General features: G+C 38.1%; 2 protein-coding genes across 2 annotated transcripts; one reads left to right on the forward strand and one right to left on the reverse strand.

Annotated features, from left to right (window-relative positions):
- The first annotated feature begins 1,085 nt into the window (after positions 1–1,085).
- Positions 1,086–17,501, forward strand: LOC129237884 (uncharacterized). The gene is made up of 3 exons (XM_054872851.1): positions 1,086–1,147; positions 15,232–16,619; positions 16,674–17,501. The coding sequence occupies exons 1-3, from the start codon at positions 1,108–1,110 to the stop codon at positions 16,968–16,970; spliced, it is 1,725 nt and encodes a 574-aa protein (XP_054728826.1). The 5' UTR covers positions 1,086–1,107; the 3' UTR covers positions 16,971–17,501.
- On the reverse strand, positions 2,981–4,780 carry LOC129237885 (27 kDa hemolymph protein). The gene is made up of 2 exons (XM_054872853.1): positions 4,548–4,780; positions 2,981–4,015 (listed from the first exon to the last, which is right to left on the reverse strand). Exons 1-2 carry the CDS (start codon positions 4,702–4,704, stop codon positions 3,231–3,233), a joined length of 942 nt encoding a protein of 313 aa, XP_054728828.1. The 5' UTR covers positions 4,705–4,780; the 3' UTR covers positions 2,981–3,230.
- Positions 17,502–26,801: the final 9,300 nt, after the last annotated feature.

The following is a 26,801-nucleotide window of genomic DNA, read 5'->3' on the forward strand; positions in this document are numbered from 1 at the left end:
ATAACTCATAACTAAGTCATTCAATTTAGAATTCATAGTTCATAACTCGTAATTCATAATTCATAATTCATAACTCATAATTCATAATTCTTAATTCATAATTCATAATTCATAATTCATAATTCATAATTCATAATTCATAATTCATAATTCATAATTCATAATTCATAATTCATAATTCATAATTCATAATTCATAATTCATAATTCATAATTCATAATTCATAATTCATAATTCATAATTCATAATTCATAATTCATAATTCATAATTCATAATTCATAATTCATAATTCATAATTCATAATTCATAATTCATAATTCATAATTCATAATTCATAATTCATAATTTATAATTCATAACTCATAATTCATAATTCGTAATTCATAAATCAAAATTCATAATTCATAATTCAGAACTCATAATTTATAATTTATAATTCGTAATTCATAATTCAAAATTCATAATTCGAAATTCATACATCGTAATTTATAATACATAACTCATAACTAAGTCATTCAATTTAGAATTCATAGTTCATAACTCGTAATTCATAATTCATAATTCATAACTCATAATTCATAATTCTTAATTCATAATTCATAATTCATAATTCATAATTCATAATTCATAATTCATAATTCATAATTCATAATTCATAATTCATAATTCATAATTCATAATTCATAATTCATAATTCATAATTCATAATACATAACTTATAATTCATTCAATTTATAATTCAAAATCCTAAATCTTAATTCAAAATTCAAAATCGTAATTCCCAATTCATAATTATTATGGATTATAATTTATAATTCATCCAATTCATAATTCATAATGCAAAATCTTAATTCATAATTTAAAATCCATAGTTCAAATTCAATAAGTCCTTCCTTCGAAAATTCACAAATTAACGTCGCTTTACTTTTCATATTTTTCTCTTCCTACGCGCCCTGGTATACATTTTCCAGATGTTAGCCAAAAGTAACAAACTCAATTTTTATTTTGCACTCACCACCTGGATCGTCATACTCTTTGTGCTATTTTTGATACACAACGCTTCCAAAGTGGGTTATCCATCAGCGCGGGCTTGGCTAAATGTACCAATGCAAAATACCAGTTTTGGCTTGCTGCTGGGCGCTCCAAGTAAGTAGTGTTTTGCATTTATGAGCGCCAATTCCGACTTCTCTCCATTCTGTTGTTGCCACAACAACTACTGGCAGGTATTCCACAATCACAATGTCACATATCATCTATTCAATGCATATTTTGATGTGCGCCCACTTGTGCCTTAGCCCAGTGCGGTGCTGCGTGTGCTCGGCATGCTGAATCAGATGTCAGCGCCCTAACCCCATTCACTGCCAGCTGTGGTATGATGGATTGAATATGCCCATAATTGTGCCTGTGGTAGAGCAGTACAGCAGCGGCTCATTTGGGCTATGCGGTGGTCTCAAAGACTACTTTCCATATTAACTCAGCTCCGTAGTGCCGCAGTCATTCCGTGAGACACCGCCGCGCGCTGTCTCCTTGGTGAGGGAAATTTGTGATACGGTCACAAATCGCTTTTACCTACACGACTTTTTGCATGCGAGCCTAGCGAACAAACGCCTGAATGAGCTGGTGCCTTGCAATGACTGCTTCTACCGCAACATGTACAAGTACGCTTACATTGTGCTCGAGGATATTGATGAGGTGATCATGCCGCTAGGCGATCTTACAAGCTGGCAGCAGTTGATCGATGAAGCGTTTCGTCAGCGTTCAGCGGAACGTCCCTTCGGCTACGGGAGTATGTGTGTGCGTAATGCGATTGGAGTAGCGCTAAGTATGAGGTGTGGCTATTACACAATGTCTCCGATGGTGTTAAACATTTTATTTCGATTTCTTAAGTTAATTTAAGAGAAAGAGAAGAGTGTCTTTTCACGAGCTCTAGTCCCCGTGAAAGTTATGGATATATTAATTTGTTTATATAGTAGAATCGAGAGATACTTCATTCAAAAGTGGAAACGCCATCTTAATAGGTGGGGGTCGCTGCCCATTCTCGCATGAGCACTTCTTTCGTAGATATAAGTAAAAAAAGTCTTTACTCTAAGCTAACAGCTAATGTGAGAAGGCGAATCAACCCAGGATATCTGGTTGTGCGCTGGGTTTGGGATAAGCCAAGTAAAAATCCTTTCTCAATGAACACGAAAACAAAGCTCAAGAGCGAGTGCTTTATAAATATTTTTTTGTGCAAGGCACCACTTCGGTCTCATCGGCGAGTGTTGTGTAATTCTTCGCCCAGACATTTGGGTCGAGCTAAGGCGGGTATAAGGGATATACCGTACTGCTTGGAAACTCTATATATGACTCCACCCGTCGATATGGGAGTATTTGGATCTATGGCAGCGACCCGCGATTCAATTTCAAATTAACCTTCAGAATATATATGTATGTATCTTTACATTTTTGTGCCTAATATTTTTAATATAGCACCTTTCCAAAGCTTATTTGGAAGGCGAGCAATATTTTTTATTTCGATATATTTATATACTAAAATTAATAATATTACTCTAGCGAGTCTAAAATACACACAAAATTAGTTATTGTGTAGCAAAAGTAACTATAGAAAGTACATTTTTCATACTTGATCGATTATTTAGGTACACACCTACATCAAAGGTAAATAAAATATATTATTTTCAAAAAATTGTTGTACATTTCGATATAAAGCGCCCCAAATATAGTAATTTAAGTAATTTAAAAAATAATTTTTAATTTAATAATTTAAATGATTTGAAAAACAATTTTTGTTCAAAATGTATTACTATTGATTTTTGCTTATTTGTACCTTTAATATGGGTTTTTCACAATTCAAATTATATAAAAAATCGATATATTGCGATAACATATCAATATCGATAACATATCTATAAAATATCTATTCCGATAATATTACGACATATTTCGGTAACATACTCATATCGATAATATATTGATATATGTATTTCGCTAACATATCCATATCGATTTATTCCGATAAAATATCAATAACAATCGATAATAATTTATCGATTTTAATCAATACGCTTTGTTTTATTTGATCACTTTGACAAATTTGTTCATTTAACTCGATTTGCAGCACTATGTATTGATAAATAATCGATAGAATTCTAACCACTGAATACTTATTTATCGATAACTTATGATTTTACGACTTAAAAAAACCTAATTTCTTCACCGATCCACCGCCTTACAGCCTCATCACTCGACTCACAAGCCACGTCAGCCCGCTGCTGAGCAGCAGACCCATCATCCCGACCGCACTGCTCACCTCACCACCATTTCGTTCTCCCGCCTTTAGTAGTACGGAACGTTCATTCGCCTTAGCCGCCATGTGTTGATTGCAACTTGTCTCGTTCTTAATGAACTTAAATACCGATTCGGCCACATTAGCCGGCGTTATTTCTCGACACTGCTCCAGATGGTGGATGGTGCAGCTCTGGAAACGTTCCAGATCGACACAGTGGCCTGGCTCCAACACCAGTTCGGGCAAATCAAACAGATCGGGCACCTTAATGTCCTTTGGCAGGAATTCGTGGAATGAAGTATTCAAACACATATTAATTGCGTCACGATTCGCTTCCAAGCATTCGGGACCCTCTTCGGCCACGAAGAGCGCTATATGATCGCCACCACGCGAACACATAAAATCAATCAGCCCCGTAGCGATGCGCATCAGTATAACATTCTGTTGTTTCTCCTTCGAGCTCAGACAGGGTTGCACTTTGGCATTGAATTCGCGCAAGCAATTGGCTGCCTGAGGTGCCTTGTCGCAGTATTTGTTGAAGACGGTGTCCAACTCACCAATGGGGCGCGCCTCCTCGATTTCCTGCTGCAGCGCTGTCATATTGGCCAAGCCAGCTAGGCAGGTAGTCAGCACAGCGGCGCCTTTATCGATCTCTTGGTATAACGTGGAATTCTCCTCACTGCCCGCGGCCTTCTTGCACTTCTCGCGCAATACTTTCTTCAGCTCATCTGGTTGGTTGCAGAAAATTAATGCAAAGTTTAAATATTTGTACTATATGACTTTACCCGACTAGAAATTTTGGTAAAGTTGTGATTAGGCGCAAATAAGGCAGACCGCATTCCAAATTTGCGCCTCATAAGGCAGCCAAACTAGGCCCAAGTCCCGAAAGGTATCGCCACACATCTGCCTCATTAGGCGCAGGCTCGAAAAACCGAACTTCGGTAATACTTCGGATGCCCTTATACAAATCAGTTAGGGACTCCAATTTATGCCTAAGTGAGACACTGCCACTGATTTTCGTGACCACAACCAAATTTGGTATTGTTCTGGCATGCCAATATTTGCCTTGCCTAACGTGGGTCTAGTAAGGTAATAGTGAGGTGTGCCTCAGTAAGGCCTGCCTAATTCGGGCCTAACTGACTCTTCGGCATGCCTCACTGTAATTCTAGTCGGGTAGTTGTTTAAAAAAGATTCCATGCAGTAATTTTTATTATGCTGGTTAAACACATGCACTACATATTCCAGCTCGCTCTGACTTACCCATTGTGAAATTGCGATTTTTATATTCGGCCGGCAAAAATTGACTCTTCAGCGCATCAAACTGACTGCCAGCTGCCGACGCCGCCTGACACTGACACTGCAGCAAGATGACCAAAGCAGCCACAGTGGCCAAGCAAAGTAGTCGTAGTTTATACATTTTGTCAAGCGTTTGTTAAGCACTTCCAACTGCCGTTATAGCTGTCACAAATTCAACTGCGCTCTTTGAGGCCGAAAACTATTGCCAACCGCTTTGGTCTCAAGACAGTTTATTATGACCGCCAATGTTTCGGTGTTCAATGGTTAGTAGTAAAAATATAAATCCTAATCTTATCGCCAAACACCGATAATTTGTGGTGCAACATATGTACACATACATATACAAGTAGCTGCATATACTAATATACATATGTATGCCCCATGTAAGCTACAAAGGGCGTCATAAACTCAAAGGCCAAGGTGCTGTGGTGGAGTGTCGTATGTATCTGAGTAGAAGGCGTACACATACGACAATTTTTCAAAGCAGTTGCTGTGCGAGGTGTGAACTATGTAAAGGCTAATTTGTGTTAAACAAATATTCCAATTTCTCTCTTTGAGGCCTATATTGCAGGCGAAAAATTGGATTTTGATGCAAAAATAAATTCTTTTTTTTTGTGCTTCGTTTAATAGTTGCGAATAAAATATAGGCACAGTGTATAGGTGACCATTTTACTTTGTTCAGATGGGTTTGGTTTCTGAAAGTAGTGGCTGTGTTTATTTTAAAAAATGTGCAGTTTTCAGACAAAGCAATAAAGATCAATAAAATCGCTTCTGATCCAAAACAGCTGCGCGATCTGTTTTATGTTTAAACTATTTGAGTTTTTAATGTTTATGCGGGAACATATATTACATATATGTGTATCTACGTACATACGTTTTGCCAGTCTTATTATTTTATGTTTAGCTTTAAAATAGCCGCACAACAGCTGGCCACCAGAAATACAAAAGTAGACTTTACACTTTATTATTATTTTTTGGTTTTTTATTTGGTAAATTTTTCAGTTATCGCTTTTTCGGTTATTGTGTATCGATAAGATAAAAAATAAATATAAATACAAGTCCCACATAATTACTTTTACATACAAATAAGTGCACGTCTAGGGAGAAACCTCGCTGGTAAAACGTAAACCAGTGAAAAAATGTCCGGTTCGGCACTAATACGATTTGAGCATTTCCGCGCCATTCGCTGCTATTGTCAGGGAATGAGTGCAGTCTTCGGTGTGAAATAGAGTACGCAAAATAATTGGCCTTCTCATATAATACATTACATTATGAACTATATATTACAAATATGAACTATCAAATGAAAAGAATAGAGTTCGTATTAGATCTCATCTGTCCGAATTAATGCCAGTTGCAAACTACTGAAAAAGGACTTAGTACTGGTTACGCACTATCGAAATTCATCTGCTTAATTTAGTAGTAGTTACCAACTACCGAAAATGATGCATTACATACTAGTTACGAATTACACAAAAAACCGTACTAGACCCCATCTGTCCAATTTGGTACTAGTAGTGAACTAACGCAAAATGGATGTACCTAATTTTCGAATAGCTCTGAGCAATTGAAAGTGAACTCAAAGAGTACTAGATCCGATCTATTCAATTTAGTACTTGTTACGAATTATCGAAAAAAGATGCATGACGTACTAGTACCAAACTATCCGAAAAAGATTGTAGGGTCAACTAGTCTTCATTTGTCCAATTTGGTACTAGTTAGGAGCTATCGAAAACCATTTATTTAATTTAGTACTAGTTCTGAAGTAGTGAAAAATGGTTATAGGGAACACTAGTCTTCATCTATCCAGTTTAGTACTAGTTACGATCTATCGAAATTCATCTATTTAAACTAGTACTAATTCTGAGCTATCGAAAAAAGGCTGTAGGGTCTACTAGTCTTCATCTATTACATTTCGTTCTAGTTAAATTAGTACTAATTCTGAACTATCGAAAAATAGTTGTAGGGCACGCACTAGATTTCACACATATGTCGGATTGAACAATAATTTTCATTTCCTAAGACTTTGCCGTTCACCAGTTGCTTATACGAAAACAGGAATCAACGCGTACCAATAACGGTTCTGAATTCACTAGAAACGCGTCAGTTTTGTACTACTGAATTTTCTTGCAGAGAATGTGCTACAATTTATGTGTAATTGTATGCATACATATATACATAAATGTATAAGTACATGCAAGACAAATAGTTATAAAATTATAAAATAAAAATTAAATGATGGCTGACGTGTTCTGCTTTCCTAGGGCAAAGTACATACAAAATCGTTGATAGACACCTAACACTCATGTACGTATGTATGTAAATATGTTTATTGGTGAACGATGTATGTATGTATAGATACAGTCGTTCACATGTTGTTACTGTATGAAAATTTTTTTTTTCTCGTAAATTGAAATCTAAACATTTGTTCAGATAAGAGTGTGACAATAATTTTTTCTTGCTTTGTTTCGCTGCAATTTTCAAGAATGTCTTTAGTGTTTTGTACTGCACACTTCACTTAAATACAAGAAATTCACATGTTCTGACATCCAAATTGATATTAATAACCGAACTCATAAAACTGATAGACACTTGAAAAAATGCGTGAAAAGCATTGCTCACTATCTTCAGGTTTCATATTCACATATTCGCATAGACTAATGACTTCAAGTAGCGCGGCAAAAACTGGTCCAGTGGCGCCAAAGCAGGAGAAGAATCAGCAGGAGCACAAGGCCATTCCAGGTGATAAGTCTACTTTAATAAATGGCTGCTTTGGCGAATAGTATGCGCTTCATTTTGCCTCTTAGATCGGCACTTCGGGAGGTTCACATTAAACGACGAAAATGAGCGAAAAATCATAAATACGAAACATCTTGAATTGCCGTGAATGACGGAAATGTTGCTAAATTCAATAAATATACATAAGTCATGCGACCTCTTCATCTATGCATATACGAGTACCTTGCCCATATCGATGAGCTATCTTCAATCTGATTTCAGCATCACACAAAGTTCCTGGTGGTTTAACAAAATGTTGTGGGCTGTTTTATTTATAGCTTCATTTGAAATTAGTCTTACCCTCATAGCAAGCACTTGGTGTAAGGGGGAATAAGTCGGATGTCTATCCTAATTAGTTAGTTATTATTTCCTATGAGAAAATTTGTTTTCCAGGGACGAACAAAGGGCTACAACAAATTTATTCCATTCAGATCTGTTCTGCGTCAGTGTCTAAGTTTCATTCCATTACAAATTCCTAGCGCGCCTTTCCAAATCCAACAATCGACTACAAGTGTTTGACATCTTTCCTCGTCTACGGCACCTTGGCGATTCCACCTACTTGTCGCTCTTGCTAGGCCATCAGATTGCCTACGAAGGACGATGCCAGTTCAATCCCATTTTCTTCTGCAAATCCCAAGGGGTATTGGGGTTTACTGAGTTTTTCTCCACAGATCAGCATTTGAGGGTGTGTTTGGGCAGACGATTTTCAGGATTTTACAGAGGCATCGTTTAGTAAAGACTTGCAGTGCGTTTATATGCATTCTATATTTCGCAGGGATAGAGTAAAGATGATTTGACAATAGAATTAAAGATCTTCAGCTTGTCCTCAGCGAAATATGTGAGGCTTTCCAAATTGGGCGTAGGAAGCCAAATGTTGCTTGAGCTTTCCTAATGCGGTTTTTGATGTCTTCGCTCGAGCCAGCTGGCACTGGGATGATAATACCCAGATAGCAAAAAATTGCACTTCCTTCAGCTGGGTACCGACGCGTATTTTGAGTATTAGTACACATCAATTTGGTTCTGGAGATGTGGAAAACCAGCCCCGCTTTAGTGGCGGCTTCCTGCACTGTTTGAAGTTGCACTGCCATGTCGGATAAAGTATGTAATAGTAGGCAAATATTGTCCGAGTAGTCGAGGTCAGCAAGCCGGCTCGGCCGGCCCCTGGAAATCCAGATCTTGTGGCATTCTTCATAACGATGTCGAAGACAATGTTAGAGAGCAATGGCGATAGCATGGTTTGTTGCCCAGGTATGGTACTTCTAATTTGAATTTACTGCTTTGCCGCACTCACATTTTTATCAATACTGATTGTGCCTGAGAATATGTATGTTTGGGCAAAGCTTCTTGCTTTGCTGTCGTTTTACAAATGTTGAAATTTCACAGTTTCTCTTTTCCTTCGGACGGCTGTTGGTTTCTGTGAGAAGCTGTTTGATGACCGAAATGCACGCGTCATCAGGCACAAGCCCATTTAGCTACTGCGGATACCTGAGCTCCAAAAAGTGCAAATGTGTTAATTAACTAAAATGTTTTCTGTATTAACATCATTTTTATCTAGAATTTCACGCGTTGTCAGTGTGACTACGGTCTTCCACATATAAAACAAGCACGCAGCTACTATGAAAAGCCAAAAGCATATCAGCCAGCATGTTGCAAAGGCGCGCATCACTTTGGCTACTGCTTTGCATTTCAACCAGTCTGACCATCTTGGGTCACACGAAGCTGGCAACTTCGAAAGGGAATGCACCTTCATTGGACTATGTTGAGGAATTGCTTGTGGATCGGCGACCACGTAAGTATTTCCTTCTAGTGATTTCTCATATTTTCTATTATTCCTTACAGTCGTCGACTACACTTCGTACGGAATAGTTGTGTTAATTTTCACTGCGTTACTTCTCTCTCAGAGTGTTCTTACTCTCCACGTGCTTAGTGCAATTGACTTTCCTATAATTTTCTTGTTGTGAAGTGCAAAAATACAAATAAAAGCCTGAAGTGTTGATTTCTAATGGAAAATAATATTCCGTTCCCCTCGGGGAACCGATTTGACATACTATCTGATAGTATGTCAATTCCCCCCAAATCGAAACGAAAAAAAACAACCAGTGCAAATAAAGACCTTTACCCATCCCTACCATCGCCAATCACCAAAACTGTTAACCAAATGATCCATTCATCATTATAAAATCCTCTGAAGAAAACAACGAAATTTCCAAGTATAGTGTGTTCGCTAAAACGAAAGCCCTTGACGGAATAAGTATAGAGTACAGCTCCGTAAGCATTCTCAAGGACGGCAGTTTATTAGTACTTACAAAATCGAAAAAGGTGGCTGAAAAGTTCATGAAATGTAAAAATCGTGGTGGCTTATGCACAATATCTGTGTCCCTCCACGAATTACTTAACACGTGTAAAGGTACCATTTATGACAAAAACCTAGCCGAAACCGATGAAAAAGAAATTATTGAAGGCCTTAATTCGCAAGGAGTCGTAGATGTCTACAAGTTTACCAAAAAAGTGAATGGAAATCCAATGCCAACAGGACGAATGGTTCTTACATTTGACCTTTATAAAGTCCCCCAAGATATCGACGTTGCATGGTATTCCCTAAAAGTAGAAGAACATTTCCCAACACCAATGCGTTGTCGTAATTGTCAGCTTCTCGGTCATACCACTAAAAAATGCAACAACAATACCACCTGTGAGGTCTGCAATCTCCCTCCTCATACCCCTGAACTATGCCAACGCAAAATGTGCGCCAACTGCTTTGGTCCAGACCCCGCTTCAGCTAGAGACTGTCCTAAATACCTTGAGCAAAAACAAATATTGAAAATTAAAACTCAAAATAAGTGTAACTTCAACGAAGCCAAGCGGCTATTCAAGCTACAAAACCCGTTTTCTTTCAATGGAAAACAAACGTATGCATCCGCAATAACCTCCGAACCTTCCCCTGTCCTACTACCCAGTACAACCGCCGAAAATTCACCATCTCATCCTATCTTAAAAACAACAACTTCTGACACTTCTCAAAACACAGCAAATAACATAAACACGAATAAGTCACCTGCACTCCCTTTATCCAAGCACTCACTCAACTCAGAAGATAATACCGCAACACACTTCGCATCTCTCTCCCCCAACTTTCTTAAAAAAAACAAAAGCACTACAGTACCAGAATCATCATCTCTCGTAACACAGCCGAACACAACTAGCTCACTTACTCCAACATCTCACAGCATGCCATCACATAACTTGAGCTCGTTTACAATAAACAACTCAGATATGAGTGCCCGGGCACTCACAGAGCATACGCCTCACCTCAGTGCAAACTCTTTTAATAACTCAATCGAAAATCCAATTGATCACACGATTACAAATACTATCAATTCCTCAGAAACTCTCTCTAATTACCAACTGCCCGATGACTACATGACTGATGTACAATATCAACTCCACTCTACATCAGTCTCTCAGGTTCAAGTTAATGATATAGAAATAGATCACGACGAGCCTACACTATGAGCTGTTTTCATTTAACAGCTTTTATAGTGAATTATAATTAATATTATACATTATGGTACTTAAGGGGTAACACCACTGTAGAAATTTCAAAAAATTGATTTTTTTTTTATAAGCTTAAAAAATTCTTTGAACCTTTTAAAATACAGAACAAAAAGTTTTATACGTTACCGAAGTCTATTTCATAAATATTTTAAGCTTTTAACCAAGCGTTAGTGACTGCTACCTAACGACTTCTCCAAATTTCCAAACTTTAAACGCGTTTTTCTCAAAACACGTTTTCTGAAATTGGCACGCAGCATAACTCAAACAATTTTAAATATTTTTAATCAGGTTTTTCACTACGTCTGTATAATAACCTTCTTAAGAGAAGAGCGTAGGGGATTTTCGATAGATTGATTTAAACGATTGTTATAATTATTTAAGTGCCGTTTTTTTAGTCCAAAATAGAGTTTTTTCCTTCAAATGCTTGCTAATTCCACAAAAATAAATATTTTTTAAATCCCCTACGTGTTTCTCTAGCTATTCTTATCTAGATTAAGAAAAAACTAATTTCCTTGTTCCAGATTAAAATTTGCACCCTCTGTGCTGCGTGCCGCGGAGCTCCTTCAAGAGAAACCACATTACAAAAATGTCTCCAATGCCGCCATTTTGTAAAATTTTTCGATAAAACTTTGTAGTTTTGTATTTTAGTATATAAGTAATAACTTCACAAATCAGAGTGATTGTTTCCCCTTTCCTTCTATACAAAAAAATTCTTTAAAAATCGTGTTTATTTTACGCGTGTACAGTGGTGTTACCCCTTAATATTCTACAATGGCATATTAAAGGATATCACAACAACTACCAAGATTTAGGACTCTTAATAAAAGATCGCAGACCCCACGTTATATGTATCCAAAAAACTCACCTTTAACGCAATTACCTTCCACATCCACCAAAATAATACTTAGCGCATTTTCATAATTTCCCTCATATAACTAACGCTAAGCAAGGCTGTGGCATACTAGTGCACAATAGTATCCCACATAAAATCTTAAATATCACCTCTAACATCTCAGCAGTCGCCGTAATACATTCCACCACTCCAAAAGTTTTCGGTCTCCGACTTGGAGGCAATCACCTCATCAATTAACACACCTGTAGTTCTAGCCGGAGATTACAATAGCTGGAGCCCTCTATGGGGCTCACCTAAAGCCAATCCCAGAGGTAAAGTAATAGAAGACTTTATACTGAGTTCAAACCTATGTGTAGGTACTTAACAACAATAGCCCAACACACTTCTCTACACACAATACTTTCACACACGTAGACATAACTTTGTCGTCACCCCAATTACTCCCACTTACAACTTGGTACACGCTAAAAGATTTACACAACAGCGACCATTACCCAATAATCTGCTTGATTTCATTCCCTTCAAACAATTCTTACAAAAACCCTAAGCCAGCTAGATTCAATACAGCTAAGGCTAACTGGGATAAATACCATGTCGCTCTTAGCTCCAACCATCTACCGGAATTTACGCAAAGGAACACTAATAAAGGAGTAGCGATTATCTCAAAAGCAATTAGAAATGCAGCAAATGTAGCTATACCAACAACCTTCCACCCATACAGATCAAGACAAGTCCCATGGTGCAGTCCCACTTTAAGCGATCTCCATAAAGAAAAAGTTAAAGCCTGGAGGGAATATCAACAAATAAGAACTCTGGATTCTTTGATTAATTTAAAGAAAAAGAACGCCCTATTCAATAGGGAAAAGAAATCGGCCAAACGTAGAAGCTTTGAAAATCTCACAAAAGAAATTAGCCCAAACTCCGCAACAGCAACTATTTGGAAAAGAATAAAAACTCTCACAGGTACATAGGTACCTATAACCCCACTAGCATTTCATCTATAAATATAAATAGTTCAAACATAACAAATAGAAGCGACATATCTTTCGAATTCGCCCAACATTTTTCAAAATCTTCTGAAAATTCCAACTTCCCACCGCAATTCATCGCTTCTGCCCGAAACGTTACCACCATGCGCGTAAACGATAATACCGACAATCTAGCAAAATATCTCGAGACTTATATCAATTTCAGTGAACTGGAGTATGCTCTTAAATCGGTGAAAGGTATCACTCCGGGATTTGACAAAATTAATTACGAAATGCTAAAAAAATACCGAAACCCACAAAGCCAAGACTACTCCAGCTCTACAATTCCATTTTCGACTCCGGAGTGATTCCACAAAGTTTTAAGACTACCACAGTCATCCCAATACTCAAACCAAATAAAGAACCAAACGACTTAAGAAACTATAGGGCCATTTCACTAATTCCATGCATGAGCAAAAGCATGGAAAAAATAACCAAAAAGCTTCTATCTCCATTCCAAGTAGGATTTCAGGCCGGGAAAAGCACCTTAAATGCACTTCTCTTTCTCGATCACCACATATGTAAAAATCTCTCAAAAAAGAATCACGTTTCTATCCTTTCCGTAGATTTTGCCAAAGCATTTGACAACATCGGTTGTCCCGTGGTCTTGCAAAAACTACAGGAATGGCAAATCGGCCCAAAAATTTTTGAATATGTGAAATCATTTCTGACAAAGAGAAAATTTCGTTGTAAAACAAATGACACCTTTTCCAAAACATTCCCCCTCCACAACGGAATTCCCCAAGGCTCGCCATTGTCGGTCACACTTTTTTTGGTGGCATTCGACGACATAAGCAGACTTATGATTAAACACCGTAACATCAAGCACTGCTTATATGCCGACGACCTTTACCACAATATGAAAATATTAGGTGTAATATTTGATTCCAAATATAACTTTAAGTATCATTGTTCTAATATAAGGAACGCACTAGCTACCAGGCTGAATATTATAAAATATCTATCCTCAAAAAAAAGTTATGTACATACTAACACCTTAATCGATATCACCAAACTAACAATTCTGAGCAAAACTGACTATGGATTACAAATCTATGGCTCCACCTCTAAAAATCACCTCAAGATGATCAAAGGCACTTACCATTCTGCTGTGAGAAGAAGCCTAAGAGCATTTAGAACCACACCAATAAAGAACTTGCTAACCGAAGGGGGCTTTCAGACAATCGAATCCAGAATAAAATATCTCAGAAGCCGTATAATTTACAAACTCTACTCCTACTCACCAAACGTACTAAGTCGTGAAATCCAACTACTTAACAAACGAAAAACGGCCATAAAAAGAAAATCCGCCTTGTGTGAGATAAAAGAACTTGCAGAATTTCTCAAATTAAGGTTTTCCCCACCAAAACTTAAGCCAGCAAAAATCCCACCATGGGAACTTGACAGCAAGATATTTATCAATGAGTTGACACTCCACCACAAAGACAAGACATGTCAATCTAATTTTCAAAAGCTATACACTAGCATCGTTACGCCACTAAAGCAGGAAGGATGGAGCTTTCTGCTTACCGACGGGTCAAAACAAAAAGACGGTGTATCATTTGCTGTTGCAGACAAGAATGGATTACTACCACAATATGCAAACATATTTGACGCAAAAATACAGGGATTAATCTCGGCACTACAAATGGCCAAAGAAACCAACAAATGCTACGTGATATGTACAGACAGTAAATCGGTATTCCTAGCTTCCCAAAAATTTCACATAAGAGACAGCCCATTACAATCGGTGCAACAACTACTTATGAGCGCATCACCAAAAATAAAACTGATGTGGATCCCATCTCACTCAGGCATCTTGGGCAATGAACAAGCAGTCCTAGCTGCAAAATCCTCGTTAAAAGACTGTCTTCACGTCTTCATGCCATTTGATGTGAAGTCACTAAAAACCTATTACTCTAACGCTCTACATAAACATCTTAATGAGGAATGGTCAACTTACACACATCCATACAAAGATATAAACCCTCCCGGTGCACAGATCAAACTTCCAACCAACACTTCAACATGGGCCAACAGATGCTTCATACGCCTCAGATTGGGGCACACACTTATAACGCATGAATATATTTTGCAATCGAAATCTCAACCCTAGTGCCACTTCTGCAACAATAACAACCTAACAATTCAGCATATTTTATCAGATTGCCCAAATCTTCACGCTCAACGCTCTGAAGCATTTCAAACACAGAACACACTCCCGCTAATCCTTCCACTGCCCTCAGAATCTAATATAAGACTAATTTTTAACTTTCTAAAAGATATTGGAATGTTTCACTTAATTTAAACCTTTAGAAATAAGTATTATAACCATATGACTAAGCCGATAGCCTTGGTAGCTTGTGTTAAAAAGTTATTTTGTAAATTTAATTATAGATAACAAATAAATAATAATAATAATATTATTCCTTAGCGCCCAGCGACAAGGAACAGCGTGAGTTCATTGCACAGGAGCTGCCTTCGCTGCCTTGGGAATTCTATGAACGTGATTGGCACAATGAACGACGTCTTAACGAAAGCTGCGCACCGTATCCGCACATTTTGCAACTTCACTTCCACAACAACTACTGGCAAGTACACCGCAGCGATAATTTGACACTCTATCTCTACGGCGCCTATTACGACAATCGGACTTATGTACAGAGCTGGGAAGGCGAGGTGTTGGTGCGCATACTCACCATGGTGAATACGATTGACGTGCAATTTGCTGACTATCCACCCAGCTATTGCCAGCTGTGGTACGAGGAACAAAATATGCCGATCATTGTGCCAGTCAGAGAATATCGTGTGACTTGGTATTCAGACTGGGGCAATGGCCCCGACTACTACTATCCCACATTTGTTGAGTGCGCAATGCCACAGGAAGTGCGACATTTGGTGCCACAAACTGTCTCATTAGTGCCATCGGAGTGTGCGCGTGCCACAAATAATCTCCGTGTGATCTATGAACCGCCAGCAGTGAATCATACTCAGCGCGGCTTCGCTGTTTGCTCGACGGGTCTATACAATCCTGATAGAGATAATTCGGTGCGCTTGGTTGAATGGCTGGAGCTTTTGCGTTTACTGGGCGCCGAACACGTGATGTTGCCCAATTTCGGTATACATCCGAACGCCACGAGCGTGCTGCGTCACTACGAAAGTGAGGGTTTTGTCTCGGCGCCGGGCATATCGCTGGTGCGTGGTGAGCCCGCGTTGCCACACTTCACATACGCGGCAATAAAAATGTGCTTAAATAATCATCGACTCAACGAGATCATACCGTTGAACGATTGTCTCTATCGGAATATGTACAAGTACGAATATATAGTGGTATTGGATGTCGATGAGGTGATTATGCCAGTGGGCGAACAACGCAGCTGGGCCGATTTGGTGCAATACGCGAAAGAGCATATACGCTATGACGATTGTGAAGGCTTGACGTCACTCTGCTTCCGCAATATCTACTTTCCAGCTTATCCGGAACGCAAGCCGTTTAGTGCCGAAGTGCCATACTACATGTATATGATGCAGCATGTGGCACGTGTTGCCGAACACTTGGAGCCTATGATGGCCACTAAGTGTTTTCACAATGCCACCACTGTAACGGGACTGCACAATCACTTTGCACTACACTGGACGGGCGGTTGTGGCATGCAGACGGTAAACGAGACAGCGGGGCAAATGCAACACTATCGTGAACCGGATGTACCAGAAACGTTGGAGAATCCCGTTATCGATGATGTTATATGGCGCTACAAGGAGCCGTTGGTGAAGCGCACGCAAAAGGTGCTGCGGCAATTGGGACTACTGCGACAGGTGAAGGTGAGTTAAGTGTGCGGGAAGCGGGCGATGGTGTAAATTTTCATTTATGCGCAGGCGAAAGCGGTAGACATATACAAGGAAGCAGGAATGCCTGAGGCGGCGAAAGGAGAGTTTGCAGAGCATGCAAAGGAAGTAGAGGTAGAAAAGGCCGTAACGATGAGAGGAAGCGTAGAAGAAAGTGATGCTGAGGAGGAAGTAGAAGAGACGCAGGAAAATAAATTAAAATTGTCAGGAATAGAGACGGATGCAAAGCTTGAAACAGAGACGGAGGCGGAGAGAGGAGTTGGAATGGTAGGTGAGAAGGCAGAGGTGCAATATACGACAAAGTTGGGTGGCAAGAGCGAGCTATGATCGAAGGTAATGTGACCATCAGTGATTTTATTTTTGCTGCGCCAAGAAAATATACTTTTTTTAATTTTCAAATTTAACTAAATGCATAAAATGTTGCGGCTGGAAAAGTAGGCACGCGAGATAAGGTTGTCAAGTGTGAACGACCAATTCTTCTGAGTAATCTGAAAGCAGTACAAAATTTAAATATATTTTTTTAATTAAATTTAAAAGATAAGATGTTTTAAAAGATTACATTTCGCATGAGCATGGAACGGCGAGGACATATGTATATATATATATATATATTTCCTAATTCGGTGCCTTATTTATCCTGAAGGCTACTCAAAACTGAGGAATATCGATTATTTATGGGATTTGGAATTTTTATGAAATCTTGCCGGTACAAAAAGTATCCTAAATTATGGGATTATATTGGCTAAGGTTCCTTTGTACCGTGAAAATAGGAAAATAAATCAACGAAAAATATTGTTGCTTTTATGTTGATAATTATGTATACCTGTAAAGAGTAGTTGTTGTAGTGATTTTGCAAGAATGTAACCAAATCCATAATAAATGAAAAAGTAGCCACCCAAAGTGGCCTCTCGGGCTGTCATAATTTCAAGGTATTTAGAGGGTTCACGAGTATAACCTCTTCTTCAGTATTTTTCTACTAAAATCTGTTCTGGCGGTAATTCTCAAAATAGATGAGAGTAAATCGGAATAAAGTCGATTCGAAAAAGATTCGCGGAACCATTTTTCAATCAGAAAAGATTTAATTCATTCAATTATCAATTAGTCAGCCAATCAAATAATCAATCACCAAACATTTTTAAATCAAGCAATCAATCAATCAACCAGCAATCGATTATGAATTAAAAAATCATTAATCAATAAATCGTCAATTAATTAGTAGGTGCAAAAGAAATCCATTATTTTCTAGGAAGGTGCCTGTAGTGATCGATAACTCGTAAAGTATCCATCAAAGAATTTAAGGTTTATGTTCGTTTTCAAGGTGACATTTCACACTAAAATAATGCTTTTGCTGTTTTTTGTTTGTTCTATTTAGTTGTGAGTTACAGGGTGTTAAAAATTGAAGTCAACAAAGAGAAATTTCGGTATATTTTACAGTTGCTCTTTGATAAAGGCGAAAATGCAAGCCAGGCCGCTGAAATTGGGAATGGTGTTTATGGTGCTGATACCGTAACTGCTAATTGCGTGTAATTTCGATTCCGTTCAGGCATTTTTCATGTTAAAGAAAACGTAGACAAAATCGCAGAAACAGACGAAGTTGGCTGGCTTGTTAATAGCCGTAGCATCGCCCAGGAGCTAAAAACCGATCGGTTTTAAACCATTTGCGCAACAATTCTACGTAAAATAATTTGATAGGCTTGAATTCAATTTTAGTTTCAGACAAAAAATGTATTCCACATCTGCGCCTCGAAATATTTCAACAGAATATCGATTTCACATTTTTGAATATTTACTTTGCAGTCACATAAAAGATGTAATAAAAATTTAATCGTGCAAAATTTACTGCTCCAGTAACTGTTGAAAAATCATAAGAAAACACAAATATTCCTAAAAGAATCTGTCTTTACGCATCTGCGTATCTCTCGCCGTGAATTACGGTGTTTATTTGTGTACATTTGTTGGCAGTATATTGGATTTTTCACCTCACCAAGCACATGAGTGCATAAACGGGCGCCGTTGTGCATGTGTGTATGTGTGCTTGAACGGTTTTATGACACGCGAACACACCAAACGGACATAAATTGCAGCAGGTTGTCATTGCTCTGCCTTTGCTGCCTCCTCACACTTGCACCGCGGCAATGGTGTACGTGTGAATCGCCAGGCGGCTAAACGACCGACCGACCGATTGCTCCTGCCATTTACACATGTAAGACACAATCATCGCCATAAGGAGTAACAACTGCGTCTGAAAGAATGAAGAGAAAAGAGGAAACCGGAAAGAGGAGCTATGCCGCCCGTGTGTGGCAGCGTGCCCGCGTGCAGCAAAAGGTGATTGTGTGGTAGCAAGTGAAATATGTTGGCTAAGGAACGTGACCGCCATCACTAAGCGCGGTCACGTGAGTCACAAGAACGAAGTGGGGAACAGAAGTGCTGGTGCAGGAGAATGAAATAAAAACGAGAAGAAAAATCACAAAGAAAATAAACTCAAAATTATGGCAAATAGAGTTTGCTCTAAAGAAATATGAAAGCAGCGCAAATATTGACAAACTCATTTAGCGGAAGTTTGTTAAAGGTATAACAGTAAATGTAAGAAAATAAAAGGCAAGCGCAAAATAAGAAAAAAAAACTAAAGCTTAAAACAAGAGTCGCCAAGCAAGAATGGTAGTGAAGAAGTAGCGAGAAAAAAGCAAAACTAAAGCACAGCGAAAAATGAAGTGAGGTTTTGCCTCCCTAATAAGTGTTAACATTCATGCAAACAGGTATGTGTGCTGAGTTCGAAAATTACCCGCTGCAGGTCAGCGCTAAGCGAGCATTCGGCGCCATAAATTTATGCGCCTGTCAGTTACAGTTAGTGCGGCGAGCGGGGTTTCAGTGGCGTACGTGGCGTATGTGTAGGGCTGACCTGTGCGCACAACAGCCCACGCACGATCGCTTGCGCAGGTACACATTCTTTCGGGTGGGTCACATAATCAAGAGTAATGGTGCAACATTTGTATTGAGTACTGTTGCAAGTCTGGGAGCTTCGCGCAAAGGAAATTTTAAGGGAGAATTTTAAATTTTAAATTATCGAATTTTGATTTTTTATTTTTTTTTCAAAGCATAGCCGTCGTTAATGGGATGCCAAAACCCTACCCTATTCCTTTCCATTCCCTGCCACTTCATCTCGTTTCATTCCATTTAATTTCTCTCATAGAATTTGATATTAATAGAAGTTTAATTGTATTTAAATTAAATTAGAAAAATCATTTGGACATAAATTAGGTAACTCCTTGATTTGCTTAAGCTTCCATCCTATTTCTTTACATAACACCTCATACCATTTTCTCTTATTTCGTTCCATTTCATCTCATTTCATTCCATTTTATTTCACTTTATTTCATTACATCTAATTCAATTTCATCTCATTTCATCCAACATTTCAAGATTTTAAGTTTACTCTGTTTCGCTTCATATCACATGACTAACCACATACAATTTTATCTTAATTCTTCTCATTTCATCTATCATTTCCTGGATTTTAATTTCACTTCCATTCCATTTTTCCCGATAGCCAAGCTGCGATCAAGGCCCTGTCGTCGCCGTGTTGCAGCTCTCTTCTGGTGAGCTCCTGTAAAGAGGAATTCCAACATCTCGATAGAGCAGGCAAAATTTCCCATCTGGGTTCCTGGGCACAGGAATATAGAGGGAAATGAAATTGCCGACGAGCTTGCCAGGAAGGCTTGCCAGGAAGGCGTCCGTTGTTAAAGGGAAACTACACAATTTCTTTCTAAAAAAAGCGCAAGACAGATAGAGGTCTGTCTCATCGAGTGCTATTTCGAAAACACTATGGCCCCAATACGATAAAAACAGAACGCCTAAGGGGATAGGAATCCCCGCAATTCAATTTCCAAACTCATTGCGGAGTTTACTGGTCACTGGGGAATCGGTACTCATGCGGAGAAGCTTGGAATTCTGTACAACCCCTATTGCAGGAGCTGTGGGGATCGTGCAGAGAAAGAGTTTGTTGAACACTTTCTCTGCAAATGTCCGGCTCTAGTGGCCAGGCGCTTGAGATTCCTTAGCGTGTTCTTTGGGGATGACTTGAAGAAATTCTCCAGCCTACATCCCTTTTCTCTCCTCCACTACATCAACAGCACTGGATGGCTGTAGAAGGTTTTCTTTTCCCAAAAATTTTTCTTTGCTCATAATGTGGACTATTTATGGTATCAAAACGGCACGTAAGTGTTACTTGAAAGGTGCCTGTGGCACTCTTGCATTTTACCTACCTACCTACGTTCATTCCATTTCATGCCACTTCGCGGAATGGATTTTTTATGAACAAGCCGCTCACAAAACCAACTGATGTTCGAAGGCAGCATAAAACTATTAGGGCGTTCACAAGAGCGTGCAAAAGACAATTCGTTTATTCAACACAAGCTTGTTGACTTCTCATCTCTGTTCTAGTCTCTACTGCGGTGTATACAATAACGGACTGCATCGGAGCGTACGCCAGGTGAACCATCGCTTTTCAATCGTAACTTTATTTCAGCCATTCACTGCCATCATTCAAATACCACCATCACCACTTTCACCATCACCACTTTGCATTTTTTCTTTCTTTTTCTAGACACCTCAGACCCTCGTTCCATCTGCTTAAAAAAGTCGTGTTTCTGTTTTAGCTAAAATAATAAAGCCATACTTTTTTTTTTATTTGGTGCGGAAATTGTTACCTATGGTCAAAGCTAGTCCAAAATCCACCTCTTCTTCCCAATGAATTCTATTAAATTGGTAATTTGCAACCTTCGTCAGATTTGCTGTAAAACTAGGTTAAGGAAGACTGTGTAGTCTTAATGGTGCTTCAAGTAGGCGCGCATCTTTTCAATATCAAAAACTTAGTCCGCTCAATTCGCTGAAATGGTACACAAACTTGATGGGTAAACTAGTGCTGGGTCTACGTCATACAATATATGGGATTCTAGATTCTAGAAAACTGATTATATTGTATATATATATAATTGGCGCGTACACCCTTATTGGGTGTTTGGCCGAGCTCCTCCTGCTATTTGTGGTGTGCGTTTTGATGTTGTTCCACAAATGGAGGGACCTACAGTTTCAAGCCGACTCCGAACGGGAGATATTTTTATGAGGAGCTTTTTCATGGCAGAAATACACTCGGAGGTTTGCCATTGCCTGCCGAGGGTGACCGCTATTAGAAAAATGTTTTGTTTAATTTTGGTGTTTCACCGAGATTCGAACCTACGTTCTCTCTGTGAATTCCAAATGGTACTCAGGCACCAACCCATTCGGCTACGGCGGCCGACGAAAAAAGATTTTTTAGGAATATTGCATGCTTGTAAAAGAAGTCCTTTCGAGCGTCCTGAGCCAACACGAGTAGCTTCAATAGAAAACCAAGTGCTTTCTATCCTTATAAGCAATCGTAATCAACGACTTTGAATCTCAGTTCCCATTTCGAGAAGCGATTCAACTGCGATTTTTACGACTTTCGCTTTGCGTGCTAGTATTACTATCTGCAGCCACATCGCTAACTTCCCACTTGACATGCCAACACCTTGACAGCAAATCCCAATCCGTTTACTTATTCAACTCATAAAGTGATTTTGTTGTTGTTGCTTGTCTACTTACACTTGTCTGATTTCAATTTCGCAGTGAGTTATCCCCTCCCAATGCGCTTTTTCCATGTCTTTATTTTTACTTTCTTTTTTTTGCGCTTTTTATTGCTTATTTTTTTCGCGTGTTTCGTTTTGCTAAATTGCCAACAATAAACAGTGACAGCAACAATTGTTGGTGGTTGACGGTTGGCGCATGGCTCGTGGCAAGCAAACACAGTAAAGTAATATGAAATGTTGATGGAGGATATGTGTAAGTAATATTAGCATATATATATGTACATATATGTGAGTGTGTTTATGTGCTTATACGTAAGCGTATGTGGTGATATGTAATCCCAGGAGAGGGAGGGAAAAATGTAATACATCATCGTTGAGTGAACAACATGTAGAACAACAGCAGCAATAACATCGACAACGGCATCATAACAGTCAGCAGCGTTGCCAGCATTACTTTTATAGTCGTCATCATCACTGACATCATTATCAACAGAATAGTGCACCTAATCACCGTCATCAGCAGGTAGAAGGTCTTTGTACGGCGCGCATTGAGAAGTACAGCGAAGCAGGGCGCATACGTAACATGTGGTGAAAAAAATGACGAAAGGAATAGTTGAGCGAAAAAAAGTGTAGGAGGATCGAAACTGACAAAAGTTGCGGTTGCTCCGAGTGGACAACAGGTGAATACGGCAATGGTGATAATGCAGTTCTTAGAGCTTTTAAGGTGAACTTTAAATATAAATAGCTAAAAGAAGAGGTAATTGACTTTTTTGTGTGAATCTGCAAAAGCAAAGCTGATTCTCTCAGCCAGAAAGTTTGTGATCGGCGCTTTTAATACTCGATGGGAATAATATTTTGAAATACTCTGCAGGAGCAATGGGTAAATGAGGAATAATACCACAGATAATTCGTGGGACGCACAGCGAAATTACTACAAAGTAAATGTTGTTTCAAATAAATAATGTAAACACACATTTCAATGTAAACTTCCTCTTTAACTTTTCAAAAAAAGGTGGCAGCTCTATAAATACAGACACTTCAAGGGGTTTTTAAAGTATTCCAGTTAAAAAAACCGTGCCAACCGTATAGAACATTTCTTCTTTTGCGGCTTAAATAAGTCTTAATTTTATTTATTTTTCAATTTTAATTATTTAATTCTTTAATATTGAATTTTAGGTCTTCCAGACCCAATTTCAATATTTAGATTTTTATATTGAATATTAGATGGCAACGGTGAACGAATATTTAAATAAACTGAATACTAAATGGTAATGGTAATTGAGGAACTTCTGAGTTAACGTTTTTAAAAGCATTTTTAAATTTGAATTTAAAAGCATTTAAAAATGTATTTAAATTTTTTAGTAAAAATTATGTGACAGCTCTAAAATATTTCTGGTCCACAGCCGACATAACACTGTGTTATTGCTTTTTAACAAATAATTATTTAGTAAAATTTTAATACTAAAAACTCGATTGCAACACTTTTTAGATATAAAGCCGTCTAAGTTGTTTGATACGCTTATTGTTATGTATTTTTCAAGCTTTAATAATTTATAACTTTTTATTGCAGTTTGCCAGCAAGTCCGTTCAAAATTGCAATTCAATGAAATATTTTTTAAGAAATATTTTTTTAGTGTTCATAAGTAATATTGTATGCCACCTTTTTCACTTATATTTTTATTGCTTAAAATGCGCTTAAGCTCCTTTATGTGCCATAATATTGTGATAATTTCCTCAAGATTTTATTTTAATTCCATTTTTTAAATAGGTGGCAACCTTGCTCATAACTAAAGTTTAAGTAAAGTCTTTAAAACATATTTTATTGATATGATATGATATGAATGATACAGAATAGCTTTTTTTAGTTGCAAGCAATATTATTTATTAAAATTTCAGCATTAAGCACTAGTGGGCAACCCTATTTAGAAATATTTTTTTATTTATATTTTCTTAAAACCGTGTGAAGTATCTGACGCATAATTTAATTATTCGTTATTTGAAATAAATTTTTCTTTTTTCTTGAAAAATATGTGGCAGCCCTGTTAAAAACTATGCTTCAATATGAGCATTTTCAGCATTTTGAATTTAGTGTAAATATTTCACTAGTTAGTTAGTTACGTTTAAAGTATATCGGTGGCAACCCTGTACAGAAATATTGTTGGTCTAAAGCTATTATGATTACTTTTGTTAAAATATCTTTATTGTGCTAAAATAATAAATTTTTATTTAAATAAATTTTTTGTTTCACAAGTATTATACAAGGTGGCGCAAAAGTAACCTTGCGATGTTTTTGGCTGTAATTTAAAAAAAAAATGAAAAACTTTTTTTAATTTTTTTTACATCAAGTCGAGAATATGATGTCATGTAAATGGCCGCCGCCACAGTTGATAGCCATTTGAACCCTTTTATGGCATTTTCCATCACTTTGGCCAAAACTTCCGGCGATAGGTCCTCACATTCTTGACGGATATTGTCTTTAAGAGATGCAAGAGTCTGAGGCTTGTTGACATAAGCCCGCGACTTCAAAAAGCCCCACAAAAAGAAGTCTGGAGCGGTCAAATCAGGGGATCTTTCTGGCCAGTGCAAATCGCCAAAACGGGAGACTAGGCGCTCGGGAAATGCATCCTTCAGCATATCGGTTGTGGCACGTGCAGTGTGTGCCGTTGTACCGTCCTGTTGGAACCACATGTTTTCCAATCCCAATTTATCAAGTTGCGCCAAAAAGAACTCGTTGATCATTGCTCTGTAGCGCTCACCATTCACAGTAACCGTTTGGCCCGCGACGTTTTCGAAGAAAAAAGGTCCGATGACTCCTCCAGCGAAAACAGCACACCATACAGTGACTTTGAGTGGGTTACACGCGGATTTTCAGTGCCTCAGAGGCGTAAATTTTGCTTATTTACGTACCCGCTAAGGTGGATGGGCCTCATCACTCATGATTATTTTTGATGTAAAATCATCTTCCTCTTGGTGGTGATTAAGGATGGCTTGAGCGTATGTTAGACGCGATTGGCGATCAGCAGCTAACAGCTGATGCACCGTCTGGACTTTGTACGGAAACATTTTCAAATCTTGTACCAAAATTCGATGTAGGGACCATCGACTGATACCCATTTGCGTGGCACGTCATCTGGTTGATGTCGACGGCGCTTCCATGACATCCTCGGCTACAGCAGCAATATTCTCTGCAGAACGGCTACTCCGGGGTCTGTCACGCCTGGCAGCATCTCGTGTTGTGCCAGTCTCTTCGAGGCGAGCGGCTAAACGTCGCAGTGTTTCACCAGTAGGCGTTGGACGGCGAGGAAATCTGCCAGGAAATTAACGTCACCGACCGATTATTGGTCAAATAAATAGTCAGCAATATTCCGCGTTCTGGAACAGTGTAGCGTAACATTGTTAATTAACGTGAATTTCGCATGTGTTTACTACACAAATGTCAAAACAGAACTGACAAAATTTATAGCATTTTCTGATGGGAGGATTACTTTAGCGCCACCTGTTAGATGACAACTTTATTCAAAATTATACCTTGCTTAAAGCTTTTTTTGTCCAGGTATCTTGATTTTATTTGCATCATTAGCATCTTTCATTTGATACTCATATTACTAATATTATATTTGTTATTTCAATCAATTTATGGACCGTATAGGGTGGCAACGCTGTGCAAACATATTTTTTTTTCAAGGTCGTCATAAATAGATGTGGTCGGATAACTTTATTGTGGTAATTTATTTCAGTTTCTAATGATTTTATTTCTTTGCTTCTCAATTAAGTGGCAACCCTGTTCAAAATTTTGCTCCAAATACAATTTGACGTTTAATTACGTTTAAATTACTTTGATATGTCATTTCTAATTTTCTCACTTCAACTAATTATTTAAATAAACAGTTTATAATAAAAACCTTTCACTTAGACGTAACACCAATTTTGATATGTTTAATTTTTTTTCGATCTTACCAAAAGTTACCTTTTAGTTATTTATGGTCCAGATTTTGATGACATCTCGAAAATTCCAGGAGATATCAAAATACTATCCAACATTCTTAGCCCTGCTCTTCTTCAAAATGAAAGTGGTCTACTTACTTTTTTCTTCCTTGCTTTGGAAGCTCATTCAGAAGCGATATGCGTGTGTGTCCGTATATGGATTTCATTTGTGCAAATCCTTAAATTCAAATCCAGATTTGGATAAAATAAGTTGTATGATTTCTTTTTAAAATCAGAGAGCTTCAGCGGTCCTCAATACACCACCACATTAAAAAATTGTCGCGAAATCGAAATACGCGTTGAAAAGTGGGTGTAAAATATTTTCAAATTTTTCTCCTGTAACGCACCGTCTGTCTCGCTTTTTTCTTTTCACGATTTTCACTTAGAGATTATCATTATCGGAGATTTGATAAAAGTGACATGCAATTTGAACAAAGCAGTGAATCCCGCCGCAGGGGAGTAAAAGCATTCATGCATGAACAATTTATGCGATTTACACACGTGTGGCTTTGATGCGTTGAAAAGGCGAATAATAGACTAAAATAAGAAGAAGATGAAAGAGAAGAAGAAG

This window comes from Anastrepha obliqua, chromosome 2 (assembly GCF_027943255.1).
Source record: "Anastrepha obliqua isolate idAnaObli1 chromosome 2, idAnaObli1_1.0, whole genome shotgun sequence".
NCBI lineage: Eukaryota > Metazoa > Arthropoda > Insecta > Diptera > Tephritidae > Anastrepha > Anastrepha obliqua.